This window comes from Pithys albifrons, chromosome 6 (assembly GCF_047495875.1).
Source record: "Pithys albifrons albifrons isolate INPA30051 chromosome 6, PitAlb_v1, whole genome shotgun sequence".
NCBI classification, from domain to species: Eukaryota; Metazoa; Chordata; class Aves; order Passeriformes; family Thamnophilidae; genus Pithys; species Pithys albifrons.
Window position 1 is genome coordinate 35,932,340 of NC_092463.1, and position 24,759 is coordinate 35,957,098.

At 39.9% G+C, this 24,759-nt stretch overlaps 2 protein-coding genes across 6 annotated transcripts in view; both read right to left on the reverse strand.

The window, feature by feature from the left end:
• The window catches only part of COX16 (cytochrome c oxidase assembly factor COX16), a 45,946-nt gene extending 26,522 nt beyond the window's left edge, over positions 1-19,424 (reverse strand). For 4 of the 5 annotated variants that reach the window (XM_071558204.1, XM_071558207.1, XM_071558205.1 and 1 more), the window contains exons 1-2: positions 18,994-19,424; positions 7,660-7,737 (exon numbers count right to left, since the gene is read on the reverse strand). In XM_071558204.1, coding sequence (XP_071414305.1) covers positions 7,660-7,737; positions 18,994-19,158 — 243 coding nt within the window. In that variant the 5' untranslated portion in view covers positions 19,159-19,424. Of the gene's footprint in view, positions 1-7,659; positions 7,738-18,644; positions 18,754-18,993 lie in introns of those variants that run through there. The other variant, XM_071558209.1, reaches the window with a different exon arrangement.
• A 1,237-nt stretch (positions 19,425-20,661) lies between these two features.
• LOC139673139 (deubiquitinase DESI2-like) overlaps positions 20,662-24,759 on the reverse strand; it is a 67,448-nt gene continuing 63,350 nt past the window's right edge. Inside the window, exon 6 of the mRNA XM_071558210.1 lies at positions 20,662-23,677. Within this exon, the coding sequence (XP_071414311.1) occupies positions 23,435-23,677 (243 nt within the window). The 3' untranslated portion in view covers positions 20,662-23,434. The remainder of the gene's footprint in view (positions 23,678-24,759) is intronic.

Sequence of the window (24,759 nt, forward strand, 5' to 3'; positions counted from 1 at the left end):
ACAAAGATCTTTTTGTTTCTCCTACGAGCTCTCATAAATGTACGTGTTTCACATTCTCTAAGCACCAAATGACAGTCAGTGTATTATTTTCTTAATTTTTCGAGGACCTAGGGCCAAGCTCATTAATGAGTTTAGTCTTTGAAAATCAACTAAATCTACTTACACATGGAAATTAGCCGAAGTTTGTCATTAGACTTGAGACTCAGGCCAATCTGACCTGCTTAAGGAAAATAAAAAGAAAACAATAATTATCAACATCAATTCCTTGAGATATTGTGCTTGTGTAATTAGCTTCCTGAAGCCAATTAAAGACATGAAGATGCATTTATAAATAAATAGATAAATAAATGCTAAAATGCTAGATGAGAAGACTTAATTATTCTGCCAAACTCAGTGAGAGACACTAAAATAATTCCACATTCCCTTGGCTGACAGGTTTAGAAAGGAGACCTTTCGCATCCAAAATATTCCACCAGACAGCAACTAAAGATATTCTGATTTAGTTCACACTCTCATCAAGCAGGATGTTTGTAATATAAACTCCTATGAAATCAGATTCTCCAGAATACAAGAACACCTCAGGCACAAACAACAGATTAAATAAGAATTCCTCTCCCTTCAAGCCATCTGCTAGTTTGCCAATGAAGCTCTAGGGAAAGAATATTTAGGGCAGGCTTCATCTCACCTAATTTTACTCATCTAAACTTTTGACTTGGAACATAAAAGTCTCTATTTAGTATCTTCCTATAGTCAGCTGTAGACAGGCATTCCTAGCGAAAATAAATCCCACTACAAAATACATATCCAAAAATCTAACTTGTCTGTACCTTGAAGTTACATAGAGGTTTATCTCCCCTATCATTCATTGGTCAAATTTAATATAAATATATTCATACAGTAAGGAAGGTAAAGTAATCATCTCACTGCAATAGGGTAATAATAAAATGTTGAGCACAATCTCTCTACTTCTCAATCCATCAAAAGAGAATAACATACTTCTCAATCATCTATTTTAATATTTAATGAAGCCTATTACGGGGGCATTTCCTCTCAAACCACCTTTATGGACTATCTGGATAGCTATCTCAAAGTAGGCATTTCAGACAATGGAAAAATGAGCAAGACAAAAAGCCGACTTAGTGGACACCACAAACATACATTTAGATTTAGCTGAGCAGATACTGAAATTTCACTTCCCTAGCTTTAATAACACAAATAACCCATTTAGAGTCTTTTGAGTATTAACAGTGTTAATTTAAATTGCCCTCAGCATTGGTAGGGGGTGTTGGCTAAATCCATCTAACTCCATTTGGAATAAAATGAAACAGAAAGCATGCAGAACACAGAGGATAACTGAGCACACAGAACAACCTGGGCTGGCAGCAGTAGCGTTAAGTCCATTAGTTGTCATTAGAACAAACCACACCACGTGGACTTTGCCAGCCCAGTCCAATCACAATGACTTGGCCCATACAGATTACTCCTTGAAGTGATAAAGTCGGTCAGATTTTGGTCAGACTTTGGGAACATCAAGGAGTAATATGATTTCAAGAATGGATGTTTACCCTCTAAGAACTGTAATAAAAACGCTGAGCAGTTTTCAGTCAATTCAACAGTTTGTGGAAGAAAATTAAAACCAAGTATTTCCATCCTGTGACCTATGTCAGTTAAATTCTTACTATCTTTGATAGCTTTGCAAATAGAAAAAATACTGGTTTCTAACACAGACGCAGGTCCTCAAATAAGTCAAACTAGTCAGCTTGCAGTAAAGCAGCTTTATCTATTAGCTCGCAGCATGTTTAGTGATGGGGACAATCTGGTGACATTCCATAACTCTAGGTAAAAAGTTGCATTATTTGTGTAGTTTTAAATGCTACAGACATATCCAGAGGTTTAAACAAATTTGTTTTAAAATATTCACCTCATACGAAATACATTATTTAAAAGGGAAAAAAAGATGGGAGATATAGAAATATGACAGACTGTTCATAAACCACATGAAAACTACCCTAACCTTTTAAATTCCATTTGATTCTATAACACTTCGTTTTTTGGAAAAAAAAATAAACAACAGAACAAACCAAAGAAAGAAATCAGGCTTCTTCTGGGGCACAGATATCTCAACCAGGTGGAGTTCATAGGGAGGTAAAATAGAAGCAATAACCAATAGACAAATTTTGTTGCAATACTTCAGGACATACCCATGTGTGCAACTGCTGCAGACATACCTGAGGTATCTTACATAAGGACAGCAGTATGAATGTACCAGCTAGCAACGAGGCACAGTCCTCTCCAGTCACTCACAGCTGTATTCCCTTGCTAGGTGGATGTTTAACCTCATTTAAACACTGTGCTCCTGCAGTTGCAACCATCTCAACTGTTTGAAACACACTATGGTTCGTGTATGAACCAGAGCAATGTTTTGACAGCAGAACAAAAGCATTCCAATAGGCAGATACCACTCACTTCTCATCTATCCACTTATAACAACGGGACAATGCTGGACTGACTTCCTAGACCTTTCTGAAGCAAATGTCAGATATGCCCCTGGTCACAATGGCCTCACAGAAACTGGTCATTCTTTGTCCCTATTTCTTCCTAGCTATTTCACCCTGACCCAGAACACTTGAATTAATGGATCTCATCTGAGGACACTTTTTTAAAATACTCATATGAATTTAAATAACTCCCTTTATTTGAATTAATTAATTTTCCTATTTCCTATGTAAAGTAGAGCAGCATTAGTTACCTACCTTTTACAGACTAAGACAGGCAGAGGAGAGCTCTGTGGTAGAGAAGGTAAAAGATGCAAGATGAAAATAAAATTTCCAATGAGAGCAGTGGGGGCTATTTAAATCACATGCTGCTGTGGGTCTCCTGACAGCCATTCACGAGCTTCAAGACACGATGTTAAACACTAGGGACCAACTAACAACATTCTAAAACTGTAATAATTAGTACAACCAACCCGTCAATGCACTTAAATCATTACCAAGCCCAATCATGAGAACCACTGTAAACCAGTAAAAGTCAGAGTATCCTAAGTGATCACATTAGTCTTCTTGTCTCTTCCACTCCTCATTCTTTCATTTTTCAAAGAACAGCAAGGTTTCCAGAATAATCCTCTACATATCATATGTGCTCTTCTTCCCAGTTCCAAGGTTTAGGATTATAAAATGAAAGCTGAGATCCCCACAGTTATAAGATTTCATGAGTTAGGACCTCAAGATACCAATTAAATGCAATAAATGAGAAATGACAATGGCAACACTAACATCCTGCAGGTGTCTTTAAGCAATGTTTCATGTGTAATTACATGCCAGTCAATCAGTCAAAAACATTAGCTAAGGAGCTCAAAATCCTGCCATTCCCTTTAAAGACTTTTTAAAGACAATCTAATTGGTCTGCATAAAGCAGACTTTACACTCTTAGTACACTTACTAATGTTTCCAACTACCACCATCACTCCTTTAATGCTCTGAGTTTACAGTTTTGTTGCTCATAGAGGATGGTGAAAGAACAGGTCAGGTATTTTCATTTTCTTCTGGATTTTAACTCCTGAAATGCCATACAACAGTCATGCATATCTTAAGGTACAACAACTGATTCAAGAGTGACACTCATGGAAGAGAAAAGACTGAAATTCTGTCATTTTGACTCTTTACTACCTCTACTTTCTGTCTCCATAAGACAGAAAACTCTGTTATTATTTCTTAGCATTCTACCTTTGGGGTACAATCACTTCATATAGCACAAAAGAAACCTAAACAGGATCCACACAGTTTGTAAACACTACAGGGGTCAGTATATAACACTGCCATAGGCAATCCACAGTAGGAAATATTTGCAATTTCAAAGGCTAATTGATGTTTTGTTTCCTGACAAAATTACATACATTTCATGTCTCCTGGAAGTGCTTTTGCTGCACTGAGGAAGAACTCAGTCTTATCCCATCCCAACAGTTTGAGAACCTGACTCGCAATAGTACTTCTTCAACAGTCAGTTTTGACCTTAAAAACTCTCTTACTCTAAAAAGTTTGCTGATGGGGGAAGCCTAGATTTTTCCAGGTAGTTCATATGTTGCTTCCTTTCAACTCTCCACAGCAGCTATTAGCCAACAGTACAGATCATACCCTATGTTCCAATATCCTTATATCCAAAACTAAATCTGAACCAACATGTCTCTACTACACCTTGGCACAGAGTAAATAAAATAATTAATTGTTATATAGTTGAAAAAACATTTTCTATATATTTAATACAAGTCACATTTACTTAAAAAATACTTAAGCATCTCCAATTACATACGCAATCAAGAAATAAAACAAAGAAAAGGTCTAGTTTATCACTGAGAATAAAAACATTTGGAACAATGCCTTTACAAACCTATTCGTTTCTTCTCTGTTAATTCTACATGATTTTCCTGTAAGCATACCTGGTTTTCTGTAACCAATTTTGATTTCCATAAATTCTTCCCAGAAAAGAAACAATTATCTACCTGAATGATTCTTCATTAATGGACATTTTGGCAACAAGAGATAATGGAGAAATCCTCGATTAGTTTCTGACTAGCATAAACACGCATTACATCAGTAAGAGCCTCAGTGCAAGTTTCCTTTAAATGTAGGACATTAAGCATGCTGAGAGTTTATGACTGATCTGGGTATCCTGAGAACACAGAAGTGTAGCCAAAATGGTTTTTTGCTTTTTCAAGTGAGAGGCATATCCAAGGTCTTATATCCAAATATGTTATACTAAATGGATGAAGTATTTTGTCTTGAGAAGCTAATAACCCCTCTTCAACTGCAGCTCTAGGCTCTGTCTCTCTATCCCATACAGGGGCTGAGCCACAGTCTGAGATACAGCCCAAATTAACAGAGGGACATAATTCCTTCTGCGGCCTCTTCCCAGCCCCACTCCATCTACAGCTCTAGGCTCTGTCTCTCTCCCAACCCTAATGCCTAAAGCCCCAGCCCAATGCATCACCATCAAACCATACTCCCTCAAGACTGCAAACCACGATCTTCTCTTGAATTTTAATTCCTTGATCAGGGAATGTTCTTCAAACACCAGTTCGACATTAGTAACACAATCATTATTAGTAATGCAGCTTTTAGTCATTAAGGCACAAGAACACAAAGTGGCAGTTAACCCCTTAGTCACTGAAACATGACTATAAAGCAGCAGTTCTACCATAATGCTGCCTTTGAAATATCACTGCTGACTGAGAACTGGCTTACTATTGCATTTTCCCTCTCAGCACAATGAGAAGTTAGAGTGTAAAAGGACAAATACTCTTCAAGGGAAAGGATCACAGTTTAACATTTGAAATGTATTACAGACTTACCATAAAAGGATTGTCTAAGTTCTGTCTTTTTAGCAGCTGAATTAGCAAGAAAACAAGTTCAGGAGTCATACTTACAAAACAGGACATACTGGAGTTTGCACATCCTTAAAACAGAATCAGAAAAGATAGGCACTTGGGTGTTATGAATCCCAGACTAGTTTTGGATGGGTTGCTTAAATTTTTGCAACCTCCATTTTTTTCAGCAGTAAAATGTAAACAATCCTAGGTTTTCAAACAATAGGACTATGAAGCTTAATTAATTTAAATTCTGTGGAAGTCTTTTGAGCTCCTTGGATGGAAAGTGTTATTTAATTAAATATTCATGTTATTCCAGAGGAGCAGCTGTAACAAAAAAAAATCCTGTTTATTTTATTGTTTATTTCCATTTGCATATAACTGTACAAGCCCCTGAAAGGAGCACTTGTCCATTTGTCCCAGTTCTGATAGGGACCTACAGCAGTCAAATTGTGTCATATTAGAAAAGCATATTCTAGCCCAACACAAAAACATTTTCACCAGTGTCAGAAAACCCCAGATGTTCTGACCATCAGGATTTTAACAACACTTTTAAATTACTTCATGTTCTTTTCCTGCATTTTATTTACATCTTAAAATAGATTTGTGTATCCATTAAAATACATTCTAATCTCTTTTACTGTCTTATTTATGAATTAGAAAGGCTTTCAGCTCTTTTCTTGAACATAGAAACAGAAATTAATGGAAAACATTGCTTTGATTTGTCCACTTACAAATAAGTCCAGAGCTGTTGCTAGTTCTCAGCCACTACTGTACCATCTTCATTTAAGTTTCATCTACTCCTTAATAAAATGCCAATAAACAGAAGAAAAAACCACAGGAGAAATTCTGCAGTCTTAAGCAATACCAGTTAGAGCAGAACTCTTCTAGCTTTTCAGAGTTTAAAAACTCCAGGGTGAGGTAGATTCCACTGAGCTTTCATGTAGCACTGACTAATTCAGTGATGTTTGCCTTGAGTACAAATGCTGGGGCAAAGAGCCTCATAGATCCGAAGGAGCACAACAGAGTTTTCATCAGGTTGTGGTCACAGTGCAGATCATGGAGTCAAATGCAATTCACTGAGTATGAATCTGACCACAAAACTGACCAAAACACAAGTGGCAAATTCTTGTCCCTGTTGTGTTCCTCATCTGGCTGGAGAAAAACTTAAAGGCTCCAACCGGTCCTAGAAGACTGGAACTGATAGAAAATAGTTACCCAAAAGACAACGCTGGAGAAAAGACTTGTAAGATTACTCTCCCCTGTCTACAGGCTACGTCACACACAGGACTGAGCAGGAGCAGGCCGCATGGTGCAGGCAAGGCCACAGTCTGTAAGGCATGCAACACAAGGATCAATGAGGAATGATTAAAGTAATTTAGATGGCCCACAACAAGAGTCTAAGACAAAACAAAGCAGTCTCCAAACTTTCAGCATCTCAGGATCCCACAAAAAAGCCACAGCATCTGGAGTCCTGCACAATTTTTTTTATATAAAGTACCATACAGTCTTTAAAAAGGCTTCATGCAACCTGCAAGTCAGCAGCACTGAGACCAGAAAGTCTTTCTGTCTTGCAAAGGCAGTCCTGTGCATTACCAAGCTATGGAAATCAAGCCAATAATTACTTTCTGCTGAACCAACATGCTCCTTTCAGATCATTTCCTATGCAATTTGGAACTAGTGTTAACACTTGGAGGTGTAAGTAGCACTAGTAAACATGCTATTTCCTTCAGACAGAAGGTTTCAGGATCGTTTAAAGGAAGGCTTCTCCTATATAGTATATTCTGACATACTGGGTAAAGAGTAGCTCCTGTTTCTTTCACAGAGCTTAAAGAGCAGGATGTAGAACAATGTCAAAGGTATCTGCTTCTCTCAGTCAACACAAAGTCAAGCCCCGGAAACCATCTAACATTATATACTCACTGTTAAGTACTGTTTGAAAACTGAACCTTTTAAAATATCGTTTTCTTAGTCTAAATTGGATACAGTATCTTTGTAATAACCTCCTTCCAGATCTGCTACACTTCTTTCTGAGAATTCAGAACTGCCACTTAAAATCAACGAAAGGAACAAAATGCTTCTATTACTTAGGTTGATTCTTTTCATGGACAGTAAAAGGACTCAACAACATGTCAGCCCCTTTATTCTACCAACTCTGCCTACCACCTGAAAGCCTCAGCTGTACCCCAGCGGACAAAAGCAAATCCCCCACACCAAGTTTGTTTGTCCTAGCAACTCTTTAGAAAACAGTATGTGGGCAAAATGAAATGAAAAGCAAATAAAACCATTTCAAGTACCTTGCCATGTAGGTTGTGGACATCATATCTTATTTGAGCAAATTCGCGGAGTCCAAAAGATCCTCCAATGAGATACAGCTGAAAACAAAATGTAAACACGTGTGTTAGGACTATTATGAAAGGGATCACTTTGCATACTGACCCGAATCATTTACCAAGGGACCCTACTATTCTTCCACCAGAAACACCAGGAGCTGAAGAAAATAATATATTGGAAGACAAGTATAGGAGCAGGAGCCTTCTTCCAGGCTCTGGGCCTGGATTTCACACATTTCCTCCTTCTTAGAGACACCTGCTACATGATTCACACTTTCTAGGGACTTACTCTCCTTTTAACCCTTCCTTTCCCTCCCCATGTGGTTTCCCGACATAACTGTAGCAAAGGAACCTTTACCTCACTGCCACAGGATTTATTCTCATACATCTTCAAACTCTACTGGGAAGTAACAATGTCACATTGACTTACTCTGGTATCTGTGGGTAAGAGATCTAATTAAGCTTCTGAACAGACCATGATGGTAACTGAAGTTCAATAATATATTATCACACATGCTAAAAAATTATATCCAGCACACCTGCCCTTTTATTATTGCTTTCTTAGTTGCCCTGCCATTCCCTTCACACCTGTGAAGCTTATGAATAAAAATAATGAAGGGAGAAATGGGGGGAGGCTTCATACCCACATATGAAATCATTAAATTATTCTTTCCTATGACAGAGTGATATCACAAAACTGTCTATATATTTTTACCACTAAAAACAAACAGACCAACCAAAGACCAAGTACTGTCAAACAAAAAAAAAAAAAAAAAAAAGAAAAATACCCTTGAAAATTATCTTAGAAATCTAGCTCCTTGGTGGAAAAATTGCTATTGCTCTGACCTGACAGACTCTCTGCTATTCTCTGTTCAAGGCAGATGCACAGGAAGACAAAAGGCTTCACAGCTAGTCTAAGGAAGGTGGAAGCATGAGGAAGATCTAAGAACCTGAGCAAAAGGAAAAAAAACCCAAACCAAACCCATCACCACATTCAGCTGCAAGGCCAAAGAACTCTGATTTCAGAAAATCATCAGAAGGTAGCAAGTTAACTTCCAGCAACTAGAAATATAAATGACCAAAACCTGCATGGCACTATACTTATGTCATAACTGTTTCAAAGAATTAATGGTGATCTTGCAAATATTGACTCATCAAAACAGTCAATGGAAAAAAAGACAGGAAAAAAGTCTTCCTCGTGTCAGTATTTTGGTAAGAAATAATAAAAGGAAGTAGAAAATAGTGTTCAAAATCATTAAAAAGAACCTGAACATTATTCAGTATTTATTCAATCAAATCAGAAGATTTGTCAGCTGAAGATATGGTAACACATAATGCTGAAAGTCTTAAGGATCAGACTATAATCGAATTCTAACATGGCTGACACCTCAGCATAACTTTTCATTAGCTGATCTTCTTTAAGTCCTAACCAGCATTATGTTAATTAACAGCCAATGAGTTAAGCGAATAAACTTTAAGTCCTAATAAACAGAAATCAGAAATGCTATAGACAAGTTTATGGCTGTTACAAACCACAATGTATTGCCTTTATGTATATAAGTATGTTGTCAAAGAGAGTCTGTGGCAGGGTAAAAGCAACTGCATTAGAAATGGTTCAGTCGTTAAAACAGGCAGAAAGTAGCAAATACTTGTGACATCAATTAAAAATTAATTTGCCTAACAATAAACTTGCATGGAGTATACACCATTATGAGATGCAATAAAAACAAGCAGAACACTTTCAACTGGAATGTTCCTCATAACCTGACTGTTATTTAACATAATGAAAAGGTACCCTATGGCTTACAAGGGTGCTTCAAGACAAAAAAAGAAATATCACATTCTTTAGCTTTGATCATTTAAAACTATGTAATGGACACCACAACTAAGGGAACTCAAGTAGAAAGTTCTAGCACAAAGTCATGTGCTACTCCTTTTCTCTCATCACGTTCTATCACTTGTTTGACAGCAACCATCCATTACACAGTGCACCTTACATGTGTAGCAATACATGATAAAGAAGTTCATACACACACACCTCTCGGTTCCTGCAGACAGGTTTTGGCCTGACACTGCAGTTTGACTCACACCACTTTTATACTATTAAGGGGAAAAAGCCCACTTGTTTCCTGATGTCCTTTTGCTCTTCATCCAGCATAAGCAGCATAACTAGCCTGGCAAACTGGCACATTTCCCTTATCAGGTATTACCACTACAGTCACCTTTACATTTCCAATACTGCAGTGGTTGATGCATCTTCTGCTGAAACATCAGTTAAGCTGCATCAGAGATAAAGCACATTGATGCTGTAAGGAAGTACAAATGCTGCTCAAATATTACATAATGCAGTGCTGGAAGATTAGAATTATGATTGAATAATTTTGCAAAGCACAGAATTATTCACACAAAAAATATAAAATAGTATGTCTGTAAGTTTACTCGACCAATGCTCTAAATAATCAAATATGATGTCTGACTTCATTGCAAAACCAGACCAGAATCAGTCATATTTAACATTTACTTAATCAACAGACAGCATGTCCATATAGTCAGCTGAGAGATGCAGGAAGTGTCACAAGTCAAAATAATTATAAGTGGGATAAGACTCAAGTTAAAATTTCCAGAAATATTATCAGCTTGTTAGCCTTGCATATTCTGTACGTCTCACACACATTTCCAGTTCCCCACTCTGTAAAACAGATAATCTCTACATTCCTTGCAAAACACTCTTCAGGTAAAAAAGCACCCCAAAGGACAAATCTCTTCAATGTAAGCCAAGGGCAACAGCGAAGTCCGGCATATTCCATCCACTAGTCCAGGCATAAAGACAACAGTAGAAGCTATTCAGGATGCCACATAAATAAAAAAGTTAGGCTGGCAACATCCTAATGAAGTCAAGCTCAAGTTCACTCTCCAGTTAATTGAAAGGGAAAAATGCCACATATAATGAAAATATGTATTTTTCTTCATTACAATTTTAGAATCATACAGATACTTAATGTACATCATAAAATATTAAGGCACTGGCACCTGAAAGATACTCAAGCTGGAAAGTTCATATATACTTGCATTCTTTTATGTAAAGGAACTATTAATTTTATTTGCTTCACAATGCAGAGGAAAAACAATGTTTTGTGAACATCATCTAATTACTTGACTGCTTTCAGAAGATGAAGTAATTTCTCACTTTTTCCTTTACACCTAAAGTTTAACGTAGGAAGCCAAAATTACAAACCATGCTAGTTAGCCAGCACTTAACACCAAAGCAAACAGCTTAACAGCACTGCTACCACAACCTCCCAGTAAAGATACCACATTGGATTAATCCTTTATGTTTCAGTGAGTACACAAAGAACCCCCTACAATGTTGTAATGCAATTATGCATGCATGGAAGACTTGCATGTTCCAAAACAAAACGAAAGATAGGATGTGACATAAGAGCACCATCTGTCACATACACTCAGCAACCTCAATAAACATTTTATGTAAAAAAATGACACAAAATTCTCTTTAATAACATTCTTTTACAAATTCTGTTTGTTCACTGCTCCATTGGGAAGCATGTTATGCAATCAGTTACGGATGGCATCAGACTGATCCCTTGAACTACATCTTAGAATGGGAAATACTTTTATTTGTCACCAACTACAATGGACGGTCACTGAGGGCTCATAACAGCAGAACTCAGGATTTACAACAGATCCCCACTTTTTTAGTTTCCTACATAATCTAAAGCAGTCCACTTCACTGGGTTAACAAAGTAACAATAAACTATTTCTCTGGCAGCACCAGTAATTTGCCATGTTATAGACAGCTCCGTTGTTGGACAAGGCCATTCCTACTACAATACCAATTGTGAAAGTCAGATTATTACTAAATCATAAATCCCTAAATTAACCAAATCATCATGTTTAGTGCTGGCAACACTGATCATGTAGTAGAAATGTTATGATACATATTACTGGAGAAAGAACATAGAAATTTTCAATCCCTTTCTTCAAGACTGCTGCTGTAACACTCTCCAGCTATTCATCAGGAGCTTCAAAAGTAGAGAAGTGGTGAATTATTTTAATTTAGTTTGCAGTGATTGCCGCAAAAGAGTTTTGGGGCTTCCTTTTTAAAGAACTGTAATATATGCAGTGGAAGACTGGTGAAATATGGCAATCTGGCAGTCCAGAAGACTGAAGCCTCTACTGTTCCCTAAAGTAAAAGGGCAAACTGCCAGTCCCAGAATAGATCCAGGCAAGTCATCCTAACCTGAAGCGCCCCCCTCTGCCAGCTCTAGCTCTCTAGAATGTATTTCCCGCAACCATTCCTGCACTTGGGTCTAACACTGAAAGTACAAAGATTGAGAGGAAGCCAGTGCAAATTCTCAGAAACGTACCAAATCCTCTCCACACCCTCAATGGAAGCAGAAGTGGGCCTACCTTTACTTCTTGTCTACAAAAAATGGAAATAATCCTTAGTTCACATCAGAGGCCTCCTTTGGGGGAAAACAGAAACCAAAACTATGCATCCATTAGTAGTTATTTCATTAAAAAGCACATCAAGTAGAGAATGTTCTGACTTAATGTACGTACTAAAATTCACAATCTGTAGAAAGACTGAACTGCACTACGTTCCAAAATGGATGAACTATGCCAGTAGATGACCACATGGACACCAGGCTGGCAATGCAGGACAGCAGCTAGTGGAAACTGGAGCCAATTGTAACTGATGGATAAATCAGAAGAGTGTAGTTTTCACCGCATGCAGAACATGTGCAGAGTACTAAACTCGGCCCAAGGTATCAGGTTAATTGGCTCAGTGTAAGACCATGTTCAAAGCAATGATTTTGAAGATTGCAAATATGAATGGCTACAGGCCAGAGTACAAAACCAGAAAAAACTGTTCATAACCTTTCAATGTTACTATTCAATGTCTTGGGAGAAAACAAAGCCTTTTTTTATTAGAATGTTTGACTAATAACAGGTTTTAAAACACAGAAAATGCAAGTAATAGAAACCAATTTAAGAATAATGCAGAAGAGATACAAACACTTCTGTTCCTTAAAGTGACCATGAGCAAAAAAAGGCATTTTTGCCCACAGCATTGTCATTTTGCAATATACACATTGCTTGGGCTGGTCAGATAACAAGGGAATTTCACTCTGCAGCCGTGTGAAACCAAGTCTGCCCTGGTGGTCAATCTACAGTTTCTGAACACCACCTTCATTTTCTCCATAAGCTTCTAAAACCCCAAATTTCAACTCCTTGTTAAAATTATCCTTCCCACTACTCCCAGGTTCAAATCTAGCCAAGGTAACGATGCACAACAAGGAACTGTTTACATCTCATGGCAAGCTGGTGCTCCTGTGATGTCTTAGGCCCAGCTCAAAACAGCAATGCACTGAAACTTGCATTAAAGAACATAAAAGGCAACCACAACTAGTAATATTTCCCTAAGGACAATCCTGGACAGGGAATGAAGATTAAATGTTCTATAGAGTAAAAATTAATCATATATTGTTACCATCATCACCCTTGAAGAAGTTGGGAGACTTAGAGCAGAACTAAACACACGAAGTGAAAACAGGTAAGCCTGTACTTGTGTTTCTGTCCCGAGGCTCCATAGATAACCTCCATTCCCCTAAGTGCCAGATTAGACCATTCTAACATCATTAAACAATGCAAATAAACTGTGTTTTCAAATGAAACAGAGGGGAAATCTCAAGTACTAACAAGTATTTTATCTGTTTGCACATATCTGGAAAATAGTTCTCAAATATTAAGAATGAAAAGTTTACTGTGGTGATTCAAAAGGTGAACTCAGAAGTTCTAAGACCAGACAAGTCAGCTGAAAGATTGAAGTCAACTAATTCAGACTGCACAAACTGCAGTCCACAGAAGCCCACTCAGCTTGAACATCTGCACAAACAGTTTCAGCGGGTGGTTTTGTCTCAAACAGCTCCACACTGTGGATTTAAACACACATAGATGAACAGGAGATGCTAAGCAGAAGCACAGTAGAAGTTGAAGACATATCATAGGCTCAGAGACCCAATATTTATAATATGAGTCACTGAAGCACAAAGGCAACACTTTATTATTCCCTGACTGGGGGCAACCACTTGAAAATTCTAAAAACAGTTTTGTATTTATTGCTTTTCTAGGCTGCAAATGTAATAATGGTGATAATTTATCTACAAATATTAGAAATCAGAATTATCTTCTCACAGGGAAATGTTAACCTCTATTCATCTATCAAAAGTGCATTAACATTTAAATCAACTGGTCCATGTATGTCACGTTTTATTGTAAAGTTACATGAAGTAATAGATATTAATAAAACTCCTGCAATTCAGCATTATGAATTGTTCAAGGCAAAATGTGAAAGATGTTAACAATAACAGTGACATTATCTAAAAGTGAAAAATGCTGATTGCAGTAATGCTTCTTCAAACAGTATCAGAAGATAACGCAATACAGTTTCTACTCATAGACACCAATAGCAGTGATAGATCTCAGAAACATCATTACTCCTGAGAGGAATTTTCCATATATCTCAGTATTCATAACATCTTTTTACAGGCAGATCCTCCAGAATCTGTGGGGGAAAGTGTGCCTTGCATTCATTCAGTGTACCCCAGGACTCAGAATTCAACAGTTTTTTATGAAATGAACTAGGAATGCTGTAGCTAAAGAAATCTTTGAAAACTTAGCTATTTAAATTATAAAAACACCATTTCCCTACCCAGTAATGCTGTAAAACATTCACTGACTCACAGCACAATAAAATATAATTTCACAGTATTTGCAAAACATTTCTGGGCATCAATCCTTGCTCCCAGATGACTCTGACTTCACCAGTGAACAGAACTAATCCATAGACATGTAATTTCATGTCCTGGTATCTCAAAAGGTGTTTTGTCAAAACAATTGGCTCATCAACAACAGCCTGAGATGCCACTGACCTTCTCCTCTGGTGCCTGAAAGCACTGACATTGCTGCAGCATCATTAGGGACTCGCTCAAATCTGACCTTTTTTCTTGTCCTGTACATGACATGCATTCTTGGTGTCTCTTGACATAGTGTTTATCAAAGTAAACTTGCACTGTTCAAGGCAGCAATGTAGATGGCATTGTGGTACAGTCTGTGTTCATCAACACTGATGAAAGTAGATTTTAGATATGTATTTATTCATAGAAAAATCTTCCACTATTCCAAGCTACCCTACCTTCTCCTTTGGCAACACGAGACACATCATGTAAAATGCCCAAAGACACGATCCAGAAGGAGAAACAAAGTACTTGTAGAAGTAGTCATGAAAGGATGAGGGCAAAAAAAACAAACCCCAAAGAGAAAAATGAAGACAAAATCTACAGCTATACATAATGGAGAATGTTGCAACACAATGCAAATCTGAAAATATGCCTTACTACATACATAGTGTAATATACTTATTTTAGATGTGCAATACAAATCACCAAATGAGCCATGGACTATAATTTTCTTTCTGCTTAGATGTCACTTCACATACTCAAATGGAATTTGTCCCTTGCAACATGTTGACAGAACTGGAACTGCATCTATGCATTCATTTTGCAAATTAGAGGATTTGAAAAATCCTTGCCTGGAATCACATGGAGACACATGGGGAGACAGAACCACAAAGGTAAGCCTTGGGAAGGGGTGTAAGCACATGAAACAATGGGGGTTTTAAACATGTGTTTTACATTTGTTACTGCTGTGCAACTTTGAGATCCAAACATGTTTCCTCAATGATCTAGAATCACCAGAAAAAACAGAAAAACAACTGTCAGAAAAAACAACTGTCAATAACCTTCAAATGTTCTAAGTGCACTAAAGAAGGCATCGTACATACATGTTTGGTGTCTCAAGAGAAAGGTCTGACACCAGATCTACTGGCTGTAAGACCCAAGAGCCTCACACTCTCAGGATCTTACAGAAGCATCACTGCAGCAATACAACATTGGCAGACACATCCTTTGTTTTGGTCAGGTAGAGCTGGCTGTGGAATCTAAAGCAGCAGAGACTGAAGCTCTTCCTGTGTAATAGAACTACACTGAAGACTTGTAAGTTAAGCTTCATGCAATAAGGAAAGTGTTCTCATTACCATGAGAGGAAACAGAGATGACAATATAGGTGACAAAGATGTTTAAGTTACCACAGAGGTAGCACAGCCCTCCATCATCATAACAACAAATTTGACCTGTGAGGTCACTGGAGTTCATCCCAACATCTACACACATGCGTCTTCAGAAATGCTTTGGGACTACATACTTGGTAGCACTGAAGCTGTTAAAATATTCCAGACTAGGTTACATCACTCTCCCTACATGCTTACTGTTTTATACCATGCAGAGATATTTTATTCACAAAGTTTACAGAGTTAAGGAAAATTCACAAATCAAGGTTTCCTACAGGTTTAAGTCCTACCCCCTACAGTCCTGTTGGTGCTCACAAAGAAACACTTTTAGCTACTGAGAAAGTATAACTGAAAACCGTGATTTACACATTTTACTCTGAAATCTGCTGTCATTATGGGGTTTAAAGATCAACCAAGAGAATTCCTTCTCCACCAAATATTCCAACAGTCCCAAGCCCAAAAGAACAAATGAAAAACTATCAAGATAATTTACACTAAAAAGAAACATTTAAAAGATATATTTGTGTGCGTAGGCGTACACTGAGACACTCATCTGTCTTTGAATTATGATTCCCTCACCCTAGAAGCCTTTAGAAAAACTGGCACAGGGATTTTTCATTCAAATATGCAGTGCAAAAAGGCAATATATGAAAGCCATTTGGTTATTTTTTTCCCATCAAAAAAGCAAATATGGTACTGATGAAAACTCTGGTAGTACTGAAGAACAGTCCTGCATCCTGTCTAGTGAAAAAAAAATTATGTATAGAATGCAAGAATCTAACAGAAACCTTTGGTTTCAGTATTATTAACAAATTCAGCATAATTAAAAGAGCTGCAAAGGCATGCTCCTTCTAATTCTGTGCCTAGATTCACTGCCATTTTTGCTGTAATTCATCTTTTAGCACAATTCGGTTTAGCTTCAGAAATGCCTTCAGAGTTCAGTAGATAGCTGGGGAACTGACAATTGCATGGATTTTTCCTTTCTCTTACTTTCTGGGAAGTCTTTGGGCAGCAATACAGAAACATTCTGAAATATTCACAAGGGAGAAGAATTTTAAGGCAGTGAGACATGAAACCCTGGAATGAAATATAATAGAATATTTTTCTATATAATATTGTGTCTGGAGGAAAGAGCTCTGTGGTAACAGGAAAGGAAGGAAATTAGGCAGCACAAAGTCAAAGGAACCAGTCTAAACAATTTCTGCTATGACCTATTGCAAATCATGAAAAACACTAGGATGGCCAGGACAACCACGGGCTACCTTGGCCTGGTAAGCTGAAGTCCTGGCTCTGGCTCTGAAGCAGAACTGAGACAATCTACACCACTGCAGCCAGATGGTTGTTCAACCTCTTCTTGAAAACGCAAGTATCACAAGTGCTTTTTCCTAACAAAGAGTAACATCTGATTATTTCCCAAATTATGAAAAAACAATAACCACTCTCAATATATGATGTAAGAACTTCTCAGACTTTTCTAAAATAAAGCCAATTCCTTCAAGCATTCCTTAAAGATGGAATGTCTGCTTTCCATTCTACATGGCTCTCCTCTGTGAAGGAGATGAACTCATCTTCAATATCTCCAGCCTTTCAGAATTACATGCATGTAGCAGGATATCTAAACAGCTTAACACTGTGCTTGACCACTTTAAGAAAGGTGCTATAGGAAGAGGTTGCCTGCAACAACAGGGAGTGGAGTTGCTGATGCTGATGATTCACAGCTGTAGTATTATCACACTATGTTGTTGGTTTGTTTAACTGCTTCCATTTCTTAAAATGCCTTCACCAATATTTTGAGAAAAGATACTTCAGTGTATTTAACTGCATTAATAATTTCCACTAAAAGTCCTTACTCTAGAGCCTGTAAAATAAATGGCCTTAAACTTTAACTCTAACAAATGTCACTGACCACTCCATTTTTCTTAGGCACGCTGCTGAGTATTTGGGAAAAATGACACATTTCTCTAGCAGCATTATAAGAGTTTTGGAATAATCCTTTGCCGTATTCTTTATCCACTTTGAAATGCACTTACTTCTTCCAAACCAACTGCATACTTGGGAAATGAAACCTGAATTGCACAGATGGAAATCACACTGGCCTTGGTGCTGCTTTTGTCTTCCTTCCTGGGTTCTTATCCATAAGTGATATGAACTGTTTCATTTTTCCTTTAATGAACACAGGTAGTTTGGACAGGCAAGTGCCACCTAATGTTCACTAATTACAGAAGTAATGTGTGTAAGAGAGTCTTGTAATTCTGTTTTATTCCTTTGACATTGATTTTCGTCTAACCTCGACTACTCCAAAAAGTTAAGCCTCACTTACCACTTTCAGCACAATTTTAACTATAATCCACCAACTCATTTCACTCAATTCTTTCCATTCATTTAGATGTACAAATTATCAGACCTACAGTGACGCTGCAGGGTAAAACCCACTGAAAAGCTAAGGAGAGAAAAAACACCCATAAGCGATGTTTGAAATCTAAAACAAAACAAACACAATAACCCAAAACAAACAAAAAACACCAAAACAAAACACAAAACTACAAAACCAACACCAGGATCCATTCTTCTCAGCTTCCAGTTAAAAAAATCCTTAGGGGTACACTTTACAACCCTTTCCCTGAGCTCCGCAGGCACAGCCTGTCCCGCACAAGGCGGGGACCGCAGCAGGGCCATCAGCCGCACGCCATCTCCTCCTCCTCCTCCATAGCAGGGATCCACCGGCGCCCCGCGGTGCCCCCGCACCGGCAGCGCCCTCCCCGCGCCGTGCCGGCTCCGCCGCCCCCGGCGCGGCGCTCACCAGCAGGGGCAGCCCGAAGGTCACGGTACGGCCCCTCCACAGCCTGCGCAGCCGCTCCATCCCCATCCCCATGCCGCTCCCGCCCCGCGGGCCGTACCGACCTCCCGCTTCCGGCGGGGCGCGGCCCTCACAGCGGCCCGTCCGCTGGCAGAGCCCAGGGACGGTGGTTCCGCTGCGGAGTGCGGGGGGTGTACGGGGTGCGGGTTGTGCGGGGTGCGGGGTCTGCGGGGGGTGCGCGATCCTGGGAGTGCACGGGGTGCAGACTGCGGGGGGTGCGCGGTGCGGGGCTCGCCGCGGGAGCTGCGCTGGCAGAGCCGCCACAGCGCTGCGGGCGTCGGGCACGGCTCACCTCTCTTCCTCCGCACACACCCCCGTACAGCCCCGCACGCTTTCCACGGAAGGCCATGGATCGGAGCAGCTGTGAAGGCCTCGCCACTGGCCGTGTCGTCCCTTCTGTAAAATGGTTTCCTAAGGAAGGAACATTGCCGTGGTCACGTTGTCTGTTTTTCTGCATTGTTATCCCTTAGCCCAGTCAAAGTGAACAAAAAACCCGTTTTTGTAGCCTTCTCAAAATAAAGGTGGCTGCAGCAGCGCTGATGGACAGCCTCACTCAGAGGAGATTTAGAGACAATAGTCAGTGATTCGTCCCTGACGGGAATTAACTGTGCCCTGCCATCCGCTCAGACACCCCTCGGATACAGCCACAGGGACACCGGTGCTGCAGCGCTGCTCGGGGACAAGAACTCGTGTTCTCCAGGCACAGGCTGCAATGCTTTCATGTTACCACAGCCAGAGGTTCTGCCGTGTTGTGGTAGCCTGTGGTAATGGCACAGTGGAGATAGAATGACAGCTCCTCTTTTTCATGCTCCCTGAGTCACACTGCACAGCCTTTTCACAACCCAAGGCATTGCCTGATGGCAAGCAGGGCAAGGACAAAGTGGAACAGGGCACCTGCTGCCTCGACTCATAAAGTAATTTAAAAACATTCGAAAATGAAACTCTGATGATCACTTCTTTGGTTTCCTCCATTAATCACATCAAGGAATTGGTGGAGATACTTAAGTTTTCTGAACATGTCAATGACAGAATATGTATACAAACTAAAATGAGAAGAAAATCAAATAAATATAAGAAGAAGATAAACTAATATTATTGCAATCCTGTGTCCACTAGCCTTATCAGCCTATAGACAAATAAAAGAACTGAAGAATAAAAAAAAATAGCAGAAAATGATTGCTTCTTGAGTACCTTCATAACACAACGGCAACCTGGTCTGAATTCCAGAGATGCTTACTGTCATCTGGGAGCAATGAGAGCAAGAGAACAGGTCTGTGTCCATGGCACGTTATGCTGAGCTTGTGATGAACTCGTCACAGAGCAGTTTCGGTGCTGGGGAACCAGCTCACCTAGGGCCTCACAACTGTCCCTTCTAAAACTTCCTAAGAGTTTGAGACATACAGGCCTCAAATCACAGACTCAAGAAGAAGGGCGCAGTTAACCAAAAAGAAATCAGTAAAAATAATCTGAAATTTGGAAAGTTGCTCCTATAGATAAAGACATGTTGAGAAAAGAGGTTATTACTTACTTCCCTCCTCTCTTACTTTCCCTAGAAACAGTTTGTTTTGTACCTCTAATATTCCAGTGTTAGAGTAACCTCACCTTCAGTCTTAGTGAAGTCCCACCTGAATACTATTCGGTCACTGCTAGAGACATAACCCACAGCTGCTGATGTCCATGTGCAGAATTAGTGGCCTCTCATCCCAACTTTTAAAAGGGCATCAAAAGTTCTGACAGTAAGAAGGAGGGTTAAGGGTTTGTTACAGTGTCATGGGGTACTCTTGTTAAGATTCATATGATGTTCTTTTGTTTTCCTTGATAACTGTTGGTATCTAAAATTCTCCCATGATGTTATGCAGAGAAAGCAACAAGAGAAAGCAAGTGTGTAACTAAATACAAATATGATATATAGTAACAGCACTACTTTTGTAAAAATTGGAACAGTAAATTAGGATTTTAAAATGTCTTCATGTTTAATAATCTAAAATGCTGTTAAATTACAGAGGTAAAACTATCATCGATATATATTTTATTTCCACAGTGTCCCTTTGTTCTTGTCATTGTTGGTTTGTTGATCACCTTGAACAGAGAGGGGTGGAGAGAAACACTTTTGAAGATTGTAATATATTCTGGTTTTGATTTACAGCAGAGGTTTGTTGCCTCCTTAATATGACCCTTACTGTCATACAAAGACAAACATAAAAGTAGGTAAACAAACATCTGGGGGTTTTATGACATTCACAGCTCTCCCCAGGTGTTGTTCCCAGTACCTCAAGCACATATTCATGTCCCCAAGAAGGCTGAATGCAGTTTTCTTGTCCAGGTTACCATACAGCCAGTTAAGCATTTTTTTGCTTTGTTAAATGCTGTGAGAGGGTTTTATGTGTGAAATGTGCCTCTGGAGCCCTAGTTCTCTCAAAGATGTATACATATCTGGAGCTTAGGTGCAGAGCAGAAACACAAGGGTGATGGATGGATGGATGGTTTCTGTCACAACAGCTGGCCTAGACAAAAGCTCTGGGGAAGCCACTTCTCACTTTCCCCACCTGGAGAAAGACCTTTAAAATTCATTGCACATAATGTGCTGCTGGCTATTGGCAGAAACTCAGGGAATTTCAGATAAATGAACCTTACACTGCTGGTTTAGGCTGCAATGACCACGACTGCAGGGGAATAGAGAGTGAAACAGTACATTGTGTAATATGGTTTCTGGGCAGTGGCATGGAGATCAGAATGGAAATCTTATTAAACACCCCTGGACACACCAGAGTAATCAAGATTGGTGTTGGACTGGTTCCTAGGAGCTGCAAAATTGCTCACAATGCAGCATTGGCTGTGAGCAGCCAAGGTTAATAGGGAACATGACTTTTGTTCAGTATAGAACTTGCAGCAATTTGTACAGAGGACAAAAGGGAGAGAGGCATGTTGTAACAGTTTTGTTTTCCAAACATGCATCACTTCAGGAGGCAGTGGCATGAGACCATCCTGTGAGTTACATTGCCATACAGCAAATCTCTTCAGAGCCTCCTACTTCACTAAGGCCATGCACATGTAACAAACCATTAAGCACTGTCTGTGATGTACATCATAGCCAAGACCTTCAGCCCTGAAAGCGCACACTTCTATATACCTGAGCTAAAGAAACAGCTGATTGGACTTAGCATGCTATTTCGTCAAAAAAAGAGCCTGTAGTTCCTTCTTGGTGGAGAGTGGAAGTCCTGACTTGTCAGTAGCTGTTGAGAACAACATTTCTAAAATGGCAACCCCCTCTCAACATGGTGCCTGTTCATTTTTCATCCTTCCTTGTGTAGTCAAGAGTAGATGCAAGGGAGAGAGGGGCCTTGGATTTCCCCTTTGATTCTTTCCTACACCTCCTGTCTAGAATTTTTAGTGAGGTAATTGAGTGGAAGAGTTAAGAGTACTTGTCCTCTGCTCCTCTGCTTTCTCATTAGTTCTCAGAATTAGCATAAATACATGCAAGGACCAGATTCTTGTCAGGAGCCAGCCTGGAGAGGCCAGTGAGCCAGCTGTGCCCATTTTTATGCCACTGAAATTGTGCACACAATGGAAGGCACCATGGTGGCCCATGCATTGGAAGGGTCATCTGTGCTTTCCAGATGTGGCCTTGAGTTTCCCCCTCCACCTTCAAAAAGGAAGGAGAAAGGAACAGGCTGACATTCTTTGGGTTCACCACTTATTTTTTACCTTTTGGGTTGCCTCAAAAATAGGCCAGAGAAGGATGGCTCTGAAGCCATGTTTTAGGGCTGTGAGCACAGGAGGAAAATCTGAAGAAAATACTGACTCTCCCAACAGATTTACTCCCCTTTTTGTTGTGCTCAGGAGGGCCATTCCCCAAAATACAGCCAGCAAATGTCAGCTAGGAGAGAGATTCCCCAGGGAATTGGGAAAAAAAGGAAACCAGGCACTTTGCCTAGAATTAGGAGAACTGAGAGGGGTCTGTGCCAAAAAGCACGAACGTGGTCAACAGTCATCTCTGCATCTACTTAGCAGCTGTCTCTAACCACCACAGCCCCATCCTCTTTTTGACCCCAAAGAAAAGCCACAGTAACACATTCATTTTCTAAGTTCTTTGTTATTATTTTCAAGAGCCGGACAATCATTTGAGCTCTTAAATTTGTGTACTGAAAATCAGTGGTTGTAGAACAGAAGCACCTTTCACTTGTCCTTCACATGAGTTAGAAACCTGATAATTACAAAAGGGATGGGGCTGACTGGAGTTTGTTGCTGGTCTAAGAAATGAGAAGGTTGAGTTCTGGCTCTGGTTCCTTCACTGGGTGTGGGCAGAAGATTTGTCGTAGGGGAAGGGGAAACCCAGCCAAAATGGAGAAGAAACTGCTGGGCTTACATGGGTGGGGGAAGAGATAAAAAGATAAAACAGTTCCAGAGAAGGAACATCACAGTTATGTGCACTCTGCTCATACACATGCTCTCATGCCTGAGAGAGTCAGCAGTTCTCTGTGGATCGAGGCCCATGGGGGCTCTGGAAGGAGCATCCATTTTAGTCATCACACTCCTCAGTTCCATGCTGGGGTTCACAGTCATTTTGCCAAGCAACTGTAGTGCAGCCCTTGGAAAAGGGACTGATGTAGAAAGGGTCCTCCCTCCCCTGTGTTGTTCATTGAAGAAGAGAGAAACCAATGTGTGCAAAAAGCTGTGAGAAATAAACAGAACAAGAGAGTGTGGATGTTATTTGGGGGCAAACTGGGCACAGTTTAGACCCGGGTATGTCTACAGGATCGTGATGTGCCTGAAGCTGAGGGGGCTGCAGAGGTGGAGGGTGATTCCTCATCTGTTGTGTCCCCTTGCTCTTCCTTGTGAAGGCCAAGGCTGATGTGGCTCTGCAGGGCTGCTGGGGTCAGCCATTCCTTGGGGAGGCAGCTCTGGAGAAAGGGGATGCATGAGCTGAAGTAGGCCAGGCGGTTTACCCAACGGGGTATCTCTCTCCCACATAATATCTGTGGAGCAAACCAAAAAGGAACATGGTTAATAGTACCAGGACGTATGCATAGAGGCCATGTCATCCCCATCCTTACCACCACCATAACGGAGAATTCTCCGTTGCTCAGAAGAGAAGTATTTCCTGCAGTCAGAAGCAGCTATAACTGCAAATGTCTACACAACTGCTGCTCAACATGCACAGTGACCTCTGTCAACCATAGCCCTCGTCAGCAGCACAGCAGAGACCAGGGAAAACAGTTCATGGCTCAATGGCTTTAGTAACACTGTTCTCCTGTCAGTCCCTGGGTAAAGGGTCTGGCCTGCTGGTGCGTCTTGACCAAAACAATGACATTCATTTTCCAAGTAGCTCAAAAAGTTTGGAGAAATATTTTGGCTGTTGCTGGCCAGACCTTGAGGAGCCCAGAAGCTGAGCCTGACTAGGGGGATAAAGATGCTGAGAAGCTGTTTTTGCTGTTCCCTTTTTCTCCTTGGGCTGACACATTGGATCAGTCAAATTACAGTGTTTGGGGGACCTTTCCCTATCCCAGTACACCATTCTTTAATTTCTCCTCACACCTCTTTTCTAAATATAGGAAAAAAGCAACAAACAAAGAATACTGGGTTCTCACTACGTCTGTTCCATCATTGATGCTCTTGGCACTCATCTGGGTTACATTTTGCTAACACAGGTATTGTTTTCCAAGGTCATATCCAATTCAGCATAATCAAACAACTTCCTGCATGCAGCAGATCATTTCTTCTGTAGCATTTAACCACACATACGAACTGGTGCCAGATTTTAATAGCTGTATCTGGCTTAGACCACATAAAGAATGTTTGCCTTTACATTTTACCATATCCCTTACCGGACACAAAAGATGCACATAGAACCGATCGGCAGGCAGGCCTTGAGAGCCTGTCTTTAGCAAATATAATGCCTGTGTGGCCCTACACCAATATACTAGAGCCTGAAGTCTGTGGCAGGTTCAGTAGTCATAATATCCAAATTCTCCTTCCCTTCCTTTGTTGTCTCCCATGGAGCAAGAGAGACAAAGAAGAAACTCCACTCTGCAGATCTTATTCCACAATTCACATAGAT